We start from the raw sequence: 20,455 nt of genomic DNA on the forward strand, positions 1-20,455 counted from the left end.
TAGAAGTATATGTGGCCCTTTGCTCAAGAATTGTGTAATTTAATTTTCAAGACAATACTAATACCCATGAAACAGCAAGGAAAATTAGTCTAAAACATGAGATGCTTATTACAGGTGCAATTGGAGTTTAGAAACAAGGACAGCATAAGTAATGTGGGCGGAAAATGCTGGAGAGGGTTTGGAACTGAGCCATGCTTTGAATGATGACTCAACTCTGGAAGGAAGTCATTACTGGTGGAAGGAAGTCATTACTGGTAGAAGGAAACAGCAAAGGAAAAAGCACAGATGCAAAACTCAGAATGGTGTGGGAGGAAAAGGTGGAGTGGAGAGAGGCAAGAACAGTGAGAAAACAGGGCTGGACAAAGAAGAGAAAATGGTGAAGAATAAGGCTGGGAAGCTATTGAGGTCATCACCACAGGGTGAAGCTGGAAAGACACACTGAGGAAAGGGAATCTACATGGCTGACAGCAGAGAGTTATCTATCCAAGAAAGGTTCTTCTCCTTTCATATTCAAAGAACATCCTGCCCAACAGGCCCTAGTCTGGTCCTGAATTTCCTAGAAATAAAAATAGTCACCATTCCAGCTCCAGAACAATTTCAAACCCAGTAATCACCATAAACACTTCTACTAATGGAACAAACCACATATTAGAGAAAAAGGATGGTGTGAAAAGCAGAGGGTGCCCTGTTTCTCTGGAAAATTCTTAACTATGTTCCATCCATTATCTATGTTCCATCCATGATCTAAAAGCTGCTCCTCCACTTCCCCTTACGATGACTTCAGTTAGATGCCAAGTAACTGAAACATGGGCTTCCCCTTCACTCTTTGTCAGCTTTCCAAAACAAAAAAAAAAAGTTTAAAAACTCTGTAGTTCTGGGAAGAGCACAATGATTTCCAGAAGGCCAAGGATGGGGAGGAAGCCAAGCCATCACTGAGTGGTGAGCTGGTCAGGGTTTGGGAAAGGTTCATGCAGAGAAATTTTAAATAAATAAACAAAAAACCTGACCCAATTTTTTTCCCTTCTCTTCTCTCTTTCAGCTTTAACTAGGAACAGGTTCACCCCTTACCCTGTTGACCAAATACTGTTGCATGTACACGTGTTTAATCTCGTCTCTCTTCATAATTTCCAGCTCCACATCCGTTGGCTCTGCTTTTTCAAATTCCAAACACTTTGGTATATCTAGGCTGAATGTTGATGCCTTTGATGATCTAGATATTGAATCACGGGTTGTCAAATCCCCATCCTTTCCAGAAGAGAGCTTGAGGAATCCTCCAACTGGGCCTCCAGACCCTGTCTGTTCCACTCCGGGTGACTTTTCATCGTTACTTTTCATTTGCTGTTGCTTAAAATTCAGGAGAGTTTCTTCATCATACTGAAATCTCTTTTCTGGAACTTCTTCTGGGTGTATCTGAGGAATTTTGGGAATGGGTATGTGCTTGGATATGTGAAGAGTCGACTGAATGTTCTTCAGTTCTTCTACCAGGCACTGTATTTCCTCAACAACAGCCACCTTAAGGTCTCTAAGAGACAGAATGCACTTGTTCATGTGCCTTTTATTTCCATGGACCTGAAAAAAAGAAGAGGAAGGAAACAACAGTACAACCCTCTGACAAATAACTGTATGGAATATGATCTGCTCTTTTCCGTTGCTGAAAGGCCTAGCAAAAATTCAAGATAAAAATTCATCTGATCATACCTTTTTACCACCAAGTTTCCCTTTTCTTTAATATTTAGGATTTTTTCAATTTAGGCCCTCCAAGATGGAAGGACAGTCTACATATGACCTCTGGTATCTCTTGGCTTCCCACGATTTGTTCCCTCCAGCTGGCTCGTGTGGCTGAGTTCCCCTGTCCTCCTTTATCACTCCATGGAAGTCCTTCCAGGAGCCTTGTTCAAGCTGGATACTCTCTCCAGGGAGGAAGGGGAAGGCAATTAATTCATTTTCCTCCTGGAACTTTGAGTCCCTTTGACTTAGACTCACTTAGGGCTGCCCACCTAGGCCCAAACTACAGGTTAGCCTATTTTCATTCTGTATTTTGGCCACATGATTATTGTTAGTCTTTGTGTAGGCAAGGCCATGATTCTGAATTTCAGTAGCATGTCACACCAAGAGACTGCAGGATCCTTCCTTCATTCCTTCTCCATTTATCAAAGCCAAGCTGTGCCTCTGCTTCCAGGCACAGGGGCTATACAATCTCATTGCTCTTTCATTACCAGCTGTCTCCCTGGTCTGTGTTTTCTAAATGCCGTTCCGAGAGCCTGAGAGCACATGCAACCCTACTGTACTTCCTGTGTGCAGTTAGGCTACTAGATTGTCCAAAGGCCATTAAGAGTTACTTTGCATAAACATACAGTTTTTTAAAGATCAAAAGTCACTCCTTCAAGCAGTCTTAGAAAAGCTACATATATATTTACTATCTGCAACACAGAAAACTGTATCGAGAAAGAGGAAATGTTCTGCAACTTGAAAATAAACCTTTAAATCACTAAGGTTTAAACTCAAAAGCCAGCAGTTGGGTGAATGGACAACCACCTGTGAAGTGTCTAAAGGACTGCAGATTAGGCCACCAAGAACAAACCCATATCACTGATGGCTGTAAGGCCTACCTCTTTAAGGAGACTCTTCACACATCAACTCTTTCTTTCTAGTTTTTCAAATACCACACAAACCTAAATACTGGCTGAGAAAAAAGACGAATAATACACCATTTTAAAAATATTTAATACTTTTCAATGATTTTCAATTTGACCATGACAATAAAGATCATTTATGGATTTTGCCCATTAAATTAACCCTATGAGGTATACCAGACATGTCTTGTTGTTAATTGGTATTAATACTCTTTTTACAGATGAAATAAAAGGCTTAGGGAGATTTATATGACTTAGCAAAGTTCACATGGCTATTAAGTGGCAGAGATGGAAACAGAACTCCAGTCTTCTGACTTGTAGAAAAAGGTGTTCTATGTGATTTTATTTTAATAAAGCAAATTTCAGTGTAATGCAATTAAGTTGAAGATATCATACCTGCCCATCTCCTCTAGCTAGAGTATGAAATTTCAGATTGGATAAATTGTGGTCATAAGAACATTTCTCTACAATGATGTGTGTAACATGATGAATAAATAAAAATTACCTTAGAAGAACAACTAGGAAAACAATCCAAATGGTCATTACTAAAATGTCCAAATTGTCCATTTTGATGAGAAACACACAGTTATGAGTTATGAAAATGGATCTGTGAATATGAATTGCCAAGCCAGGACCCTTGTGCTGCTGGGATGCATCTCTTTGGTGAAACAGAAAAAGACACCCCTTCCTCAGGACATTTCATTTTCATTTGTCAGAAAATTATAAAATATTCAAAAATACTATTAATATAACTGTGATGTGATTGGCACCCTCTCCAAAGTGATGCCTTGAAATGTGCAACCTCCACAACCACATTAGGTTACGATGTATCGAGTTCTCCTAAAAGTAGTAGCTCAGATGACCTTTAAGCCTTTAAGTATAAAAAGTCACTTGTCAGTTCAAATGGTGATTAAGGAATTAATATAGCAGGAAGAGGAACTTTCATAAGAAAATGGGCATCAGAATGATCAGGATGATTGAAAGTGGTTTGGAGGAATGCGGAGAAAATAACAAAGAAATATATTAGTTTGTGAGCATTGAGTTGCCTAGAAAAGTTTGGAAGTCCTACAAAAAAAGGTTAAACAATGGCCTTTAAATCTAAGTCTTTGGTGGTCCATGGCAACGAAAAACTACATCCAATGAGGATTTGTTTGAATTTCAGAGGTTCAAAGTCCACAAAATATAAGCTTACCCATGAAACTGGTACTAAAACATGGTATTTTAAGGAAAGTTCAAAGACAGAAGGAGTCTTCTGAGAAATGCTAACTCAACAAAGATGTATTAATACTTCTAATAAGGCCACAGCTAAAAAAGAGATAGAGACATTCATCAGAGAGTCAAACTCCTACCTAGATTACCAGATATCCTTGATGACCCTGCCATACCTGTCAGGCAATACCCATCTATAACCCCCAGATACACTGTAAGTATTTGCAGCTGGTTCTTCCATATTAGCTGACTAACCATGGACAAATCTCTTGTCCTCTCTGGGCCTCAGTTTCCTTATTTGTAAAAAGAGGACATTCTAGATAATCATGGAAGTCTTTTCCAGTTCTAAATTTCTATGGTTATATATTCTTATTGACCAGATAGGGAAATGAGTGGTTTTAGCAGAATTTAATTAAGAACCCAGGGTGCCTTCTCCATTGTCATAAAATCTGTAGATAACTACCAAAGAATCTAGGTGTCCTAGTTCCTCTTCCTTCTTGGCAGCATTTATTCTCATGTGCTCAGGTATCTTGTAGTCTGGGGCTGTCTTCAGATTGAAATCTCCCATATACACCTGGGCTTCTTTGATGGCTTGAAGATCTTTGGGATCTTCATAGTCATCACCAGGTTTACTCTTGTATCTATTAGAAAAACAGACAACCCACACACACACAAATATGACAATAAACTCTAATTTGTCTACTTTAATATAGGCATATATTCAAATTTAATCATGAAACAAAAGTATAATTTCAAATCTGTGATGCCACTTTTGTCACAGAGCCCAAGCATTTTTTAAAAGTCAATTACTATTTTTAAAGTATCCCAAGCAAAATAATATACAGTTATATAAATAGGAACCAATCACTAGGTTGTACTGAAATAATCTGAATTACTGGTAGGCTTTGGTTCACTTCTAAGTAATTCATATTAACATTGTTATTTATTCTCTTGATATAAATTAAGCCTTGGAAATTAGGTGGGTTTTTTAATGACTAAAAAGTCAATTAAACTTTTTTTTTTTTTTTTTTTTTGAGACGAAATCTCACTGTGTTGCCTGGCTGGAGTGAATTGTGTGATCTTGGCTCACTGCAACCTCCACCTCCCAGGTTCAAGCGATTCTCCTGCCTCAGCCTCCCAAGCAGCTGGGACTACAGGCATGCGCCACCACATCCAGCTAATTTTTGTATTTTTAGTAGAGACAGGGTTTCATCATGTTGGCCAGCATGGTCTCGATCTCCTGACCTCATGATCCGCCCACCTCAGCTCCCAATGTGCTGGGATTATAGGTGTGAGCCATCATGCCCAGAAAATTAAACTTTTTAATTGCATAAGTGCTTGCTGTAAAATTTTCAGAAAAGGTATCTAGTTTAAGATGATAGCATGAGCATACATATTTGCCTCTCCCTCTGTCCCCAGATTCCCTGAAAATGACAGTATAGAAGTACAAAACATTGTAAATTATCAGAAAAGCTAAGAATGGAATAGAAAGCCATGAGCAAACCAGTGACACTGATCCATTTCTGGAAGACAAAAAGAAGATGAAATTACATTAATGAATAAACCAGACCAAACTATAGCCCAGAATACCCACAAGATAAGGCCACAAAAAGGATTGAATATTATCTTCTTGGTGAAGTCCCTAGAATGCTCCAAGCACAAAGAGGACAGGTATAGAGAGTGGAATGGAATGCTAGATATATTTAGCAAAATTAATTAAAGGATTGAAAAAAAATGCTTAAACCAGTTGGGCCCTCCCAAACTTTCCCACCTACACACATACGAAACAGTGGCAATCTTTATATCCTGACTAAAATTGAAGAATTACTCTCTACAGAAACTGAACTCTTGCTTTGGAAGCACTCAGGTATCTAAAGGTATGGGCTATCATAGTACCTTGGTACTAATAAAAGGCCCTTCACTGGGAGATCACAACATTCCTGTCTAATTTTTTAAAGTAAAGTCTACTAGCCAACATGAGCATGTACACATAGCTCTCACAGGAAACCCATACCATCTATTGTATTCACTGATAATCATTTACTTGTGTAAAACCGCACTAAAATGAAGGATTACTATTTTTAAAGAAAAGGAAAGGAGAAAGGGAGAAAGGAAAGGAAAGAAAGAAAAAGGAAGGAAAGAAAAAGGAAGGGAAGGGAAGAGAAGAGCTACTTCTGCCTCTGGCCATGTGAGAGTAACAGGGCCCATTATTATCCTCATAATATAAACAACCAGAAAACTGAACAAAAAATATATGAAACAACTATGGTCAGACACTGAAAATAAGCAGCATAAAACTGTAATTCTTGAGAAAAGTAAAAAGACATGATCCTTATTATCTCCTGGCTGCCGCAGAGAGGAAATTACCGGCCTGTGGAGTAGGATCAGGATCCCAAATACAGCCCAGTGAACTCACTGACTGAAGAGACAGAGATTAGAGTACAGGGAGGCCAAGTTTGGTGCTAAGAATTTGGGGAAAAGAGTATCAGAGGTACACAAAGAAATGCTTCTGGAAATCTACATAGCGCCTTAACATTTTGGCTGAGTATTAATCTGTACATGTGTAATGTGAACCACCATGAAGCTGGGCAAAGAACAATTCCTAGGAAAAGTACAATTACTGGGAAACTGTAGAACAAATAATTCTCATAGTTGACACATAGCTGGGAATCACTCATGTTCCCACCAACTGGAGAGACCTTGTTGAGTACAGAGGACATTCAAGAATAATCATAAAAAATCATGCTTCAAAGAGAGAAAGGCATAGAAGATATGAAAAACATTATCAATCATCTTGTCCTAATTGACATTTATAGAACACTATGCCACGCAATGCAAGAAAGCATACTCTTTTCAAGCACATATTGAACTTTTATGTAGATAGACTGTATATGCATGGCCATAACACAGTTCACCATAAATCTTTAATAACTTAAATTATACAGACTATTTTCTATTACCACAAACAACTAAATTAGAAATTTAATAGGAAGATATTTTTTAAACCCCAAATCTTTGGAAACTAAACTACACGTCAAGGAAGAAATCACAAGGGATATTAGAAATACTTTGGACTAAGTGATAATAAATGTCTACCATATGAAAATGTGTAATGCAGCTAACTCAATGCTTAGGAGGAAATTTATAGTTTAAATGTTTATATTACAAAAGAAGAAGGGCATAGAATCAAAGCTTATACACAAGTTTACACATTAAGAAGCAAGAAACTAAAAGCTAATTAAATCTAAGTTAACTAGAAGGGAAGAAATTATAAAAATAATAGTAAATCAATGACAGAGAAAGCAGACCAAACAATATTTTAAAATCTATGACCAAAAGCTAGTTCTTTGAAAAGATCTATAACATGGGTAAATCACTAGCTGGAATGATCAAGAAAAAGAGAGAATATGAAAATTAACAATATAAATAAAACAGAGGGCATCAAAACAGATACTACAGAAATTAAAATAAATATAAGGGAGTAATATAAACTACCTTACGCCAATAAAATTGACAACTTAGATGAAATGCACAAATTTCTTCAAAGACACAAATTATAAAAACTAACTCAAGAAGAAATAGAACATCTGGATAGCACTATAACAACAAAAATTTTAAATTTGTATTTAACACTATCCCTCAAAGAATACTTACAGATGAATTCATCGACAAATTCCTTAGTAAAGCAGAAGAAAGAAAACAGAAATCCAAAAAATAGAACAAACAGAAAACAAAATATAGAATAGCAGATGTAAGCCCTAAATATAAATAAGTACATTAAACATAAATGGTCTAAATATACCATTGAATGACAGAAATGGGCAGCATGGATTTAAAAACATGACCCAATTTTATGTTGCCTAGTGAAGTTAGTAAAGACACTAACTTCAAATATAAAAGTATAGGTAGATTGAGGTAAAGGATGGAAACAGTTATATTATTTAACCACTGAATGCTTCCTAAGATAAGGAACAAAGTGTGGATGCTAGTTCTTCCCACTGTATTTCAATATAGTACTGGAAGTTCTAGCCAGTGCAATAAGAAAAGGAAATAAGATGCAAACAGATTAGAAATAAAACTGTTCCTGTTTACAAATGACGTGGTTGTCTACACATAAAATATCAAGAAACCTACCAAAAAAACTCTTACAACTGAGACAGTTCAGAAAGGTCACAGGATACTAGATAAACAAACAAAAATCAATTATATTTCTATGCTAGCAGTGAATGTGAACACATAGACACCAATATTAAAAACACAATACCGTTTAAAATTGCTCAAAAAAGAAATGCGTATGTGCAAATCTAACAAAACATGTATAGCACTTTTTATGCTGAAAACAGCAAAACACTGATGAAAGAAATCAAGATCTAAATAAATGGAAAGTCATACCATGTCCATGGATTAGAAGACTCAACACAATAAAGATACAAATTCTCCCCAAAGTAATACACTGCTTTAACATAATTCTTATTGAAATTATGGCAAGATTTTGTATACATATAGACAAGATTTTTCTGAAATTTATATGGAAAGACAAAGTAATTATAATGTCTAAAATAATTTTGAAAAATAAAATGAGAGGAATCACTCTACTGGATTTCAAGATCTATTATATAAATATATGAATCAAGACAATGTAGTGTTGGTAAGAGGATAGATATGTAGATCAACAGACTTGAAAGTAAACCCAGAAATAGACCCACACAAATATGTCCAAATGATTTCTGACAAAGGTGCAAAAGGAATTCAAAGGAGGAAATGTCTTTTCAACAAAAATGCTAGAGTAATTGGACATCCGTAAGAAAAAAACAAACAAATCTCAACCTAAGTCTGATAACTTATTTAAAAATTAGCTTAAACATAAAATGAAAAACTATAAAATGTTTAAACAAAAATAGGATAAAATATTTAGGACCTGGGGCAAGGCAGAGTTCTTAGACTTGACACCAAAATCAAGATTTATATAAGGAAAATTGGTAAGTTGGACATCAACTAAATTAAAAACTGTTGCTCTGTGACAAACTCTCTAATAAGGGAGGCCAAGTGCAGTGGTTCACACCTGTATTCCCAGCACTTTGGGAGGCCAGGGCAGGTAGATCACTTGAGGTCAGGGGTTCCAAACCAGCCTGGCCAACATGATGAAACCCTGTCTCTACTAAAAAAAAATGCAAAAGTGGTGGCACATGTTTGTAATCCCAGCTACTTGGGAGGCTGAGGTGGGAGGATCATTTGAACCCAGGAGGCAGAGTTTGCAGTGAGCCGAGATTGCACCTCTGCATGCCAGCCTGGACAACACACGAGACAATGTCTCAAAAAAAAAAAAAAAAAAAAAAGAACAAACTCTGTTAAGGGAATGAAAACACAAGCTACAGACTAACAGAAAATATTTGTAAACTATATATCCAACTAGCATATAGTATATATCCAGGACTAGTATCTAGAATATATAAAGAAGTCTAAAATCTCAACAGTAAAAGAGCGAACAATCCTATTCAAATGTGAGAAAAAGACACGAAGAGTCATGTCACTAAAAATATATAGATGGCAAATAGACCAATGAAAATATGTGCTTGTCACATGAAACTACCTCATACCAGATTTTTTTTTTTAATCCCCAAATCTCTCTGCTGCTTGCAGAGCAGACTGCTTCTCAGTGTCTGTCAGGGTCTGATTGAAAAGTAACATAACATCTCTCCAGGAACGTTCAAACATTTGGGTGAAATTCTGGAAAGTCTCACAGGGTCATCTGAAAAGTTGCCCAGATTTCTCTTCATTTGCTTTAAGTCCTGTAGGGAGAAGGGGACCTTGGCCTTACTGGGCCCAAATTCACTGGGCATCTGTTGGAGGGGCAAGAGTGAGACTGGGGCTTGTTTAGGGTGAGGATTTCTAAGAGGGGCAAGTGAGGGGCTGAAGCTGGTTAAGGAGGTCAAGGTGGATCCGGAGGAGCAAGGCTGGAGGGAGCTGACTCCTCTGCTGGGGTTGCCTCTGGGACTCATATCTTTAATTCCCTGGGCTTACCCCTTGCAACCTGAGATGGCCAACAGGAGGGCTGAATCAATCAATCCTACACTGTTGGTGAAAGTCTGGATTGCCTTGCAAGCTATACAAAGCCTGCACATATGGGGCTTCAGACCATCTGTCCTCACATCCACAGAAAAATTCCAACTGCTGAATGGTATCAAAATGAATGGTTCCTTCCTTAGGCGAAGTCATCCTTCCTGTAAATCATAATTTGGCCAAACCCTTGTGCAGAGGGCTATGAGAGGTTTTTCCTCCAGATTCTGAGGGTCAAACAGTCCCAGTGGTTCAGGATACACTCCAGAGGAGTATAAGCTGGGGGTGGTGAAGAGAACTGGTTGCCCATTCTGAAAGACAGGGAATAGAGGCAGCCCTCCTTCCTTTCCTTCTTTTAGTGAAAACTCAGAGTGTGATGGAGACAGAAAGCTAGCATCCTCCTTTCACTTTCCATCCCTTATCTCTGAGCTGGCCATAGGTACCACTGCGGTATGTACCCATGAAGTAGGGGAAACCTGGAGAATAGGAATTAACCACCCTCACCTATGCCTCCATTTCTCCCTGCTGTCGGAAAACTGGGTACCCTGGGCCTGTTTATGCCATGAAGCATGGTCTCCTTCCATGGGGTGAGAGGTTTACTCGGCAGGAATTGGTCCTACTTTACATTGTGCCTGTTGCCTGGCTTTGGATCCCTCAGACCGGGATTTTCTTTCTAGGGCCTCAACCTGAAGCTTGGAGTCGAGGTTGGGACTGAAAAAGTATTTTAGAGGCTGTTTGTATCTATTTAGAGTGTCTCAAATGTGCCCTGCCAAATTTGCAGTTCTCAGCCAGCAGGGGCCATTCCTGTTAACTTTCTTATCAGAAACAGAGCTAGGGGGAGCCCTCTCACTTAGAAAAGGAAAAAAAGAAAAACAGTTTAGGGGGCAAAAAGAGGAGAGAGTCTGGGGGAAGAACCCCTTGCTTAGTGCAACTAAGCCTTTCTAATCCTTGTATCTGTCCCCCAGTTCAGACTAGTTTGAATTCCTTGGCCAGGGGAGGAGAGGGTCAATTGGCGTGGTGGGCGAGAAGCACATGTCCATTGGCCCTGTGGGGTTGCGGCTACCATCATGGCTTTCTCCCGCCCTGCTCGTGACTGTTGGGCTCGACCCTTGCCTGCTGCGGGCATGCCCAGGTGCCCAAGCTGGGAGGAAAAAGGGTAAGGAGAGGTGCCCTGAGCCATGCATGCCTGCAGCTGTCAAAGTGGAGGCATACATGGCATCTCTAGGAACAGTTGGTCTGATTTTCACCTTCGGAGGCTGAGCCTAATGCTCATTTTGCTTAGTAACATTTCCACAGCCTGTAACAAAACTCAGAATATTATAAAAAAAGAGATAAGAACCATTTCAAAGACAGAAAAGAGACAAAGTCTGGGGGTTTCGACCTCCCAGTTAGGGTGGAGTTTTTAAAACTCAGTGAAGAGAAACAGAGCCTCTTGCCCACAGGAAAGAGAAAGGTGGCAGGGTTTTGAAAGAGAGGCAGACCCAAAAGTTTGGCATTCACTCACACTCACCTTCCGCAATCTCAGACGAGTCCCCAGTTTAAATGGGAAAGGTTCCCTTGTCCCCTTCGCAGGGTGTGCGATGGGGGTGTGGCTCGCTTCTTCAGTACCCCATTGCTCAAACCTCTAGGGGAGCATACAGACGGGCAGGCTGTGGGGCTCCGACCCCATGGCAGTGTCTAGGGGTGAATGTTTACAGCTGAAGCCCCAATGGGCGTGTCTTACAGGATGCTCTCTTAGCTTGCTGTCTATAGGCAGCCTGTGTTAACCAGCTCAATTAGACCCCCTTCCTTATCACAAGGACAGAGGGATTTCTGTATCCCGGGGTTTCTTGCCTTGGTGTACTGGAAGAATCGGATCACATGTGGGCTTGGAGAATGAGTACAAATTTTTATAGAGTGGAAGTAGCTCTCCACCAATGGGAGAACCAGAAGGGAGATGGTTTTTCCCTGGAGTTGGGCCACTCGGCAGCCCCAGCCCGACTGTCCCGCCAAACTCTGCCTCGTCCCACTGGTCAATGGCCTGCCGGCGTGCTGGCATCTGTTGATGCCCGTCAGCGTGCTCTTGATGACCAGTTACTTGTGTCTTCTTCTGCCAATGTGTCCCTCATGATGTCCAGCCACTTCTGTGTCTGCCTGCTATGGTCTCAGGTTTTAATAGGCCCAGGATAGGGGCATGGCAAGCCAGGGTGGTCTTGGGAAATGCAACACTTGGGCAGGAAATGCCTGTCCTCACCTAGGTCCATGGGGATGGAGCCCTAGCCCGGGACCACGCCTTTCGCTACCCAGCACTTCCCTTCCTCCCTTCCATATCATTTAAAGGGACCACTCCTTTCCCTTCCCAGCACTCCCGTATTAATACTGGATTTTTTTTTAAAAAAGAAAGCAATTAACTTCAGATGGTTAAAGATAAAGGTAAGAGCCAAAACTATAAGATGTTAGAAGAACATACAGGAGAATATGTTTATAATTTTGAGATAGAAAAGCATTTCTTAATTCTTAAAAATCATTCTGACTATACAGTATTATTAGCAAAATGGAATTCCTGGACCGGAAACTCTAAGGATTACAGAAGTTCTACCAAAGTATCACCACCCTAAAAGATCCAGCTGACCTGTTTATAATATCTCCTTCTTTGTTTTTATTGTTTTCACTTTTGATTTTAAATGATAACAATGTCAATAAATATAAAGATTTTTAAGATATATTATTTTGGGGCTCACATATTAAAAAGATTAGAGTTTAGGTAAAAAAAACTCACAGTTCCTCCCATTCTTTTTTTCGCTGTTGAATCTTTAGTTGTGCCCTTTCAGCTTTTAATATAAGTTTTCTCGTTTTCTCAATTTGATTTTCCACGATGATTTCACTTAGGGTTTTAGGCCGAAATTTCTTCCCTTTTTCTACTATTGATTCTTCTTGTATGGTAACACTCCCACCTACATAGAGAATCAACATTTTTCAGCCTTTTTTAGACATAAAAACAAAACTCTCAGATATTGTTTTTAACCTGCTGCATTAGAAAAAACACAGAGAATATATTGAATTTGTAAATCAAAGTATTTATTGAGCACTAGTTGTGGTGGCTCTTGCCTGTAATCCCAGCACTTTGGGAGGCTGAAGTGGGTGGATCACTTGAGGTCAAGAGTTTGAGACCAGCCTGGGCAACGTGGTGAAACCCCATCTCTACTAAAAATACAAAAATTAGCCAGCCGTGGTGGTGCATTCCTGTAATCTCAGCTATTTGGGAGGCTGAGGCAGGAGAATTGCTTGAAACCAGGAGGCAGAGGTTGCAGTAAGCTGAAATCTTGCCACTGCACTCCAGCCTGGGGAACAGAGTGAGACTCTGTCTCAAACAAAACAAAACAAAACAAAAACAAAAATGTATTTATTGACCAACTACTATGAATTCAACCCCATAATAAGTACTGTGGAATGTCAAAATAAAAAGATCTAAGCCACATTTTTTGCTTTTAAAAACCTTATTTAAAAGTTGGCAAGATAAGATATATATTAAACAATTAGAGAACATGATAAATGATGGTGGACCACTAACATGTTGGGAAAGAGTGTTTATGAGATGATGGTGGGGAAAAGGAGAAAAATCGAGTAAGTCCAATTCGATACATACAATTTGAGGTGGCACATACCAACTGAAGTGCTCTGAAGCCAACTAAAAAACTAATCAGAAACACAATCAAATAAATAATTTAAAAATTACTGGCTTTATGGCCAGGCTTGGTGGCTCACTCCTATAATCTTATCACTTTGTAAGGCCAAGGTAGGCAGATTGCCTGAGCTCAGGAGTTCAAGACCAGCCTGGGCATGGTGAAACCCCCATCTCTACTAAAAATACATTAAAAAAAAAAAAAATTAGCCGGGTGTAATTCCAGTTACTCAGGAGGCTGAAGTACCAGAATTGCTTGAACCTGAGAGGTGGAGGTTGCAGTGAGCCTAGATTGGACCATTTCACTCCAACCTGGGGAACAGAGAGAGACTCTGTATCAAAAACAAATAAATAAATAAAAAATTTAAAAAATGGCTGTAACAACTAACAAGTTTCTTTTGTTTCTTTTTTTTTTTTTTTTTTTTTTTTGAGACAGAGTCTCACTTTGTCACCTAGGCTAGAGTGCAATGATGCAATGTTGGCTCACTGCAACCTCCACCTCTGGGGTTCAAGTGATTCTCCCACCACAGCCTCCTGGGTAGCTGGGACTACAGGAATGTGCCACCATGCTCAGCTAATTATTGTATTTTTTAGTAGAGATGGGGTTTCACCATGTTGGCCAGGCTGGCCTCGGACTCCTGACCTCAAGTGATCCACCTGCCTTGGCCTCCCAAAGTGCTGGGATTACAAGTGTGAGCCACCACACCTGGTCTACTAACAAGTTCCTATTGGGGAATTACTCTATTCGTGTTCAAGCTTTAGAGACATGAAAAATTAAATAATATGAGATATTTATATAGTTATAAATAACCATTTCATCATACTTCATATTTCAAATTTCAAATATATAGTGGTATAGAGAAAGAAGAGTTTATGTGGCCTGGGTGGTCATGGGAAGGCCTTATAAACAAAAGTGTAATTTAAGCTACATCCCCAAGAATTGGTAGAATTCAGACAGGAGAGAAGTGAAGAGGTCACTCTGGCAGGAGCCTGGGTGTGGAAGTGTTAGACATAATCAGGGAGCAGCAGGCAGGACAAAAGACTAAACAGGCAAGCTGAACAGTATGAGAAGGCACTACTGGAAACGTAGAACAGGGATAGATTGTGGAAGGATTAAGTATCAGGACAGCGGTTTCAGAATTTATCCTAGGAGCAAAAAGGAGACATTAAAGAGTTCCCAATGAAGAAGATAAACCAATATTAATGTTCGTATTATATCACTGTCAATAGCCTAGATCTAGCCAGGCTGTATCAGCACCTTTTATTTATTATTGAATGGCTCTCCAAGCCATTTCCAGAATTCTTGTTCTTTTACTAATCTGCAGTCACCTTGTGGGCAGCCACAAGAAACAGGTTGCAGGGATTAGAGGTACTATTTTCATACCTCTATTCTCTGATCATTCTATTTAAAGCATATGTTCTTGGAAAATAGTCTGAAATGCAGTGTTTTAGCCCCACACTTTGGAATAGGGCCCAGGAATCTAAAACGAACCACTGCCTAGAACCTAGCATCTGGGGAAATCCTAGATTTAAGAATAGCTAGATGTGGCAAGTAAGAAAACAGCAGCATCCAGTCCTCTCACCCACTCTCAGTCACATGACCAGGGTAGGTTTTCTTACAAACTACATTAAAGAGGAAAGTGGACATGGAGCATTTCTTGGGAAAATGTGGCCTCTCATTCTCAGCTATACCATACACTTTTGTCTCTCTTGATTATTTACTCCAAAGAAAACCATCATGGAAGGAAGAGGGACAAGAGATTGAGCTCAAGCCACCAAAGAAGGTTCAATGGTTCTGTCCACAGACAATTCACTTTTGAAGTCTTAGTAAATAAGAATTTAAAAGCCTTCTTGTCATAGGCTACCTGCATCTCTCTGGCTGTCCTTTCTTCCAGGTCCCTCTTTTTCAAACCTGTCCAATTTGCTTGGTTTTCTCTCTGATTGACTAGCTCGTTTGAATTTGGAGTACTTAGAGGGCTGCACCAGCCTGTAAGAGGATATCTTGTGGTCACTCAGTATGGCATGAACCACAATAGTATCACTTTCCAGTGGATCTCGAAATCTGAAAAAATAAAACAAGTATTTGCAGTAGTCACCATTTTGATCATTCTGCATAATTACTAAGTAATAAAACTACAATACACTATTCTTATTATATCATTATATTGTGCTAGACTCAAATTTTAACATATATATACCAACCAGGATGTCATGAAAGTTGGATTGGACTTGATTAAAGAGCAAATATAGTCTTTCTAATGAAAATACTAAAGAACTCATTATTAATCACTATAATACCAGTGTTTTCATAATATGTGGAAAAATGAAAATTTTGCAGGTAAACTGCAGTTTAATGGTAAATAGATCATATCAAATTCTGAGGAAATAGAATCCATCTCCCTACATATTATATATAATAGACTATATATTATATATTATGTATATATATATCTACACATATACATATATAATAGATTATTATATAAAATGTATAATAGATATTGTAATAGATATATAGTTTGTGTATGTGTTTTGATGCATAGATATATAAATAAATATAAACATGTAAATTATATAAACAAATATATTAATATCTGTGTGTGAGTGAAGGTCTCTAAATCAAAAAGTGGAAAAATAATTTTTAACTCTTATTCCCCGGAGACTAAAGAATGTTCATTCTTCACCTCACAAAATGTTTTAAAAATACATTTTGTTTTCTTAAATTACATGCTATGTGTGGTGTGTATATATGTGTGTGTTTCCATACATGTGGCAATGCAATTTATTTGCACATAGTAACTATAAAAAGAGCAGACCTTGAGCAGTTGAATAAAAGTGCAAACCTCTACATTTCTACTCTTTGCCCCTCAATTCTCCATGTTTAATGACATTTCATGAAAGTCCCAATCTATCAGATTCCCCTATTTGCCTCTGTAAAAAACATTAAGCTCAGGAAATCATACTAATCTCTAGTTCATCTTTCTCTCATAGCCCACAGAGTCTTATTTTTAAAAGCTCTTCATCTGTCAACTAAAAAAATTAATTAACAAATTTTTTTCATCAATTACCTTGTTATTTGGGGGCATTGGTTCATAATTATCACACACACACAAACAAGCACTTCTTAGAATTTAATTTATTTTTGTATAGATTGATTATCCCTAGCTTGTTTGCCTTTCTTACTATTTTTCTAACTTAATCTTTTAAACTCTATGTCTGCTTTTAAAATGATTTACTATTTCTTTTTAATTTTCCCTTTTCTTTCATACATACTATCTTTCTCATCTCTTTAAGACTTACTTCCTTTATGTATTGGCCCACTGGAACTTTTAAATTTTAGCCTTTCCATGAGACCCAGATTAACATTGAGAAGTGAACCCAGCTGGACTTCCTGGGTTGAGTGGGGACTTGGACTCTTCTGTCTAGCTAGAGGATTGTAAACACACCAATCAGTGCGCCGTGTCTAGCTAAAGGATTGTAAGTGCACCAATCAGCACTCTGTAAAAACGCACCAATCAGCACTCTTGGTCTAGCTACAGGATTGTAAATGCACCAATCAACACTCTGTAAAAACACACCAATGAGTACTCTGTGTCTAGCTAAAGGATTGTAAGTGCACCAATCAGCACTCTGTAAAAACACACCAATCAGCACTGTGTCTAGCTAAAGGATTGTAAGTGCACCAATCAGCACTCTGTAAAAACACACCGATCAGCACTCTGTGTCTAGCTAAAGGATTGTAAGTGCACCAATCAGCACTCTGTAAAAACACACCAATCAGCACTGTGTCTAGCTAAAGGATTGTAAATGCACCAATCCGCACTCTGTAAAATGGACCAATCAGCACTCTGTAAAATGGACCAATCAGCAGGACATGGGCAGGGACAAATAAGGGAATAAAAGCTGGCCACCCCAGCCAGCAGCAGCAAACCACTCGGGTCCCCTTCCATGCTGTGGAAGCTTTGTTTTTTTGCTCTTCACAATAAATCTTGCTGCTGCTCACTCTTTGGGTCCACACCACCTTTAAGAGCTGTAACACTCACCGCGAAGGCCCGTGGCTTCATTCTTGAAGTCAGCGAGACCAAGAACCCACTGGAAGGAACCAACTCTGGGCACATCTTGGCGACCCAGATGGGACATCGCCATGCAGTGAGTACCATCAGACCCCTTTAGCTTGCTCTTCTGTCCTATTTTTCCTTAGAATTCGGGGGCTAAATACCGGACACCTGTCAGCCAGTTAAAAGTGACTAGCGTGGCTGCCGGACTAAAGACATGGGTGTCAGGCTTTCTGGGAAAGGGCTCTCTAACAACCCCCGACTCTTTGGAGTTGGGAGCATTGGTTTGCCTGGAAACAGCTTCCGCTTTTCCTGTACTTTTGGGCTGAGCCAACGGTCAACAGAGAGGAAAGTCATTCAGTTCTGGGGTTCTGACAAAAAGTTGGTTGACCCTGTAGCCATGAGCGGAACTCTCAAAGTCACGTCACCCAAGCAAGGCTCACCTGTCTATCCTATCTATCCTGACACTTGCCTCCTGGGTCCTAATGCCTGTCAGACAAACTTCCTCCCACCTCTCTTCTCTGAGGCTAGTCCTGCTTCTAAAAACCACCCCGTCTCTGGTGCTTTTCTAGTTTCTCCTATAAGAATGATTTCTAGTATAAACTTCAGGACTCTGTTCCCTTCTTTAGGCACCTGGGCTCACCAATCAGAAAGATATAATTTTTGCCCAAAGCCCCATTGGGTGGGGAGACCAACTATCCTTTTAGGATCCTTCCTCAGACAAGCGGGCCTAACAAAAGCTATTCCTGAAGCTAGGATGTGGGGAGCTTCAGAAATGATATCCTTCCTATTCAAGTGAGGACAAAAGGCGTCACTCTTCCAACCCCAGAGATCCCTTCCCTCTCTCAGGGTATGGTCCTCTACTTCATTTTGGGGGCATAACATCTTTATAGGACAGGGGTAAAGTCCCGATACTAACAGGAGAATGCCTAGGACTCTAACAGGTTTTTGAGAATGCGTCAGTAAGGGCCACTAAATCCGATTTTTCTTGGTCCTCATTGTGGTCTAAGAGGACAGGCAAGCATGCAGGTTTTCAAGAATGCATTGGTAAGGGCCACTAAATCCATCCTTCCTCTGTCCTCCTTGTGGTCTAAGAGGAAAACTAGTGTTTTTGCTGCTGCATTGGTGAGCACAACTATTCCAATCAGCAGGGTCCAGGGACCATTGCAGGTTCTTGGGCAAGAGGGGTTTCTGCTGCTGCATTGGTGAGTGCAACTATTCTGATCAGCAGGGTCCAGGGACCATTGCAGGTTCTTGGGTGGGGGGGAAGTAAACAAAACTGCAGGCGGTTTTTCCTTTCACATGGGAAACACTCAGGCATCAACAGGCTCACCCTTGAAATGCATCCTAAGCAACTGGGACCAATTTGACCCACAAACCCTGAAAAAGAGGTGGCTCATTTTTTTCTGCACTACAGCCTGGCCACAATATTCTCTCTCTGATGGGGAAAAATGGCCACCTGAGGGAAGTATAAATTACAATACTATCCTGCAGCTTGACCTTTTCTGTAAGAGGGAAGGCAAATAGAGTGAAATACCTTATCTCCAAGCTTTCTTTTCATTGAAGGAGAATACACAACTATGCAAAGCTTGCAATTTACATCCCACAGGAGGATCTCTCAGCTTACCTCCATATCCTAGCCTCCCTATAGCCCCCCTTCCTATTAATGATAAGGCTCCTCTAATCTCCCCTGCCCAGAAGGAAATAAACAAAGAAATCTCCAAGAGACCACAAAAACTCCCAGGCTATTTGTTATGTCCCCTTCAAGCTGTAGGGGGAGGGGAGTTTGGCCCAACCCGGGTACATGCCCCCTTCTTCCTCTCTGATTTAAAGCAGATCAAGGCAGACCTGGGGAAGTTTTCAGATGATCCCGATAGGTACATAGATGTCCTACAGGGTCTAGGACAAACCTTTGACCTCACTTGGAGAGATGTCATGCTATTGTTAGATCAAACCCTGGCCTTTAATGAAAAGAATGCAGCTTTAGCTACAACCTGAGAGTTTGGAGATACCTGGTATCTTAGTCAAGTAAATGATAGAATGACAGCCAAAGAAAGGGACAAATTCCCTACCAGTCAGCAAGCCGTCCCCAGTATGGATCACCACTGGGACCTCGACTCAGATCATGGGGACTGGAGTTGCAAATATCTGTTGACCTGTGTTCTAGAAGGACTAAGGACAATTAAGAAAAAGCCCATGAATTATTCAATGATGTCCACCATAACTCAGGGAAAGGAAGAAAATCCTTCTGCCTTCCTCAAGCTGCTATGGGAGGCCTTAAGAAAATATACTCCCCTGTCGGCCAACTCCCTCGAGGGCCAATTTATCCTAAAAGATAAGTTTATTCCCAGTCAGCCACAGGTATCAGGAGAAAGCTCCAAAAGCTAGCCCTGGGCCCTGAACAAAATCTGGAGGCATTATTAAACCTGGCAACCTCGGTGTTCTATAATAGGTACCAAGAGGAACATGCCAAAAAGGAAAAGCGAGATCAGAGAAAGGCCACAGGCTTAGTCATGGCCCTCAGACAAACCTCAGTGGTTAGAGAGGACAGAAAATGGAGCAGGCCAATCACCTGGTAGGGCTTGTTATCTGTGTGGTTTGCAAGGACACTTTAAAAAAGATTGTCCAATGAGAAACAAGCTGCTCCCTTGCCCATGTCCACTATCCCGAGGCAATTACTGGAAGGTGCACTGCCGCAGAGGTTCTCTGGGCCAGAAGCCCCTAAACAGATGATCCGACAACAGTACTGAGGATTCCCGGGGCAAGCGCCAGCTCATGTCATCACCCTCACTGAGCCCCAGGTATGTTTAACCATTGAGGACCAGGAAATTGACTTCCTC

The 20,455-nt window shown here is 40.0% G+C and overlaps 1 protein-coding gene across 7 annotated transcripts in view; it reads right to left on the reverse strand.

The window, feature by feature from the left end:
- Positions 1–20,455, reverse strand: part of CFAP44 (cilia and flagella associated protein 44) — a 155,304-nt gene that overhangs the window by 39,620 nt on the left and 95,229 nt on the right. For 6 of the 7 annotated variants that reach the window (XR_010111448.1, XM_063602499.1, XM_003825105.6 and 3 more), the window contains 4 exons: positions 15,426–15,622; positions 12,658–12,832; positions 4,306–4,483; positions 1,069–1,569 (listed from right to left, as the gene is read on the reverse strand). Coding sequence is in view for 6 of the 7 variants with exons in the window: in XM_063602499.1 (XP_063458569.1) it covers positions 1,069–1,569; positions 4,306–4,483; positions 12,658–12,832; positions 15,426–15,622 (1,051 nt within the window). In the remaining variant the exon portion in view is untranslated. The remainder of the gene's footprint in view (positions 1–1,068; positions 1,570–4,305; positions 4,484–12,657; positions 12,833–15,425; positions 15,623–20,455) is intronic. The other variant, XM_063602501.1, reaches the window with a different exon arrangement.

The sequence above is a fragment of the Pan paniscus genome, chromosome 2 (genome assembly GCF_029289425.2).
Source record: "Pan paniscus chromosome 2, NHGRI_mPanPan1-v2.0_pri, whole genome shotgun sequence".
Classification (NCBI taxonomy): Eukaryota; Metazoa; Chordata; class Mammalia; order Primates; family Hominidae; genus Pan; species Pan paniscus.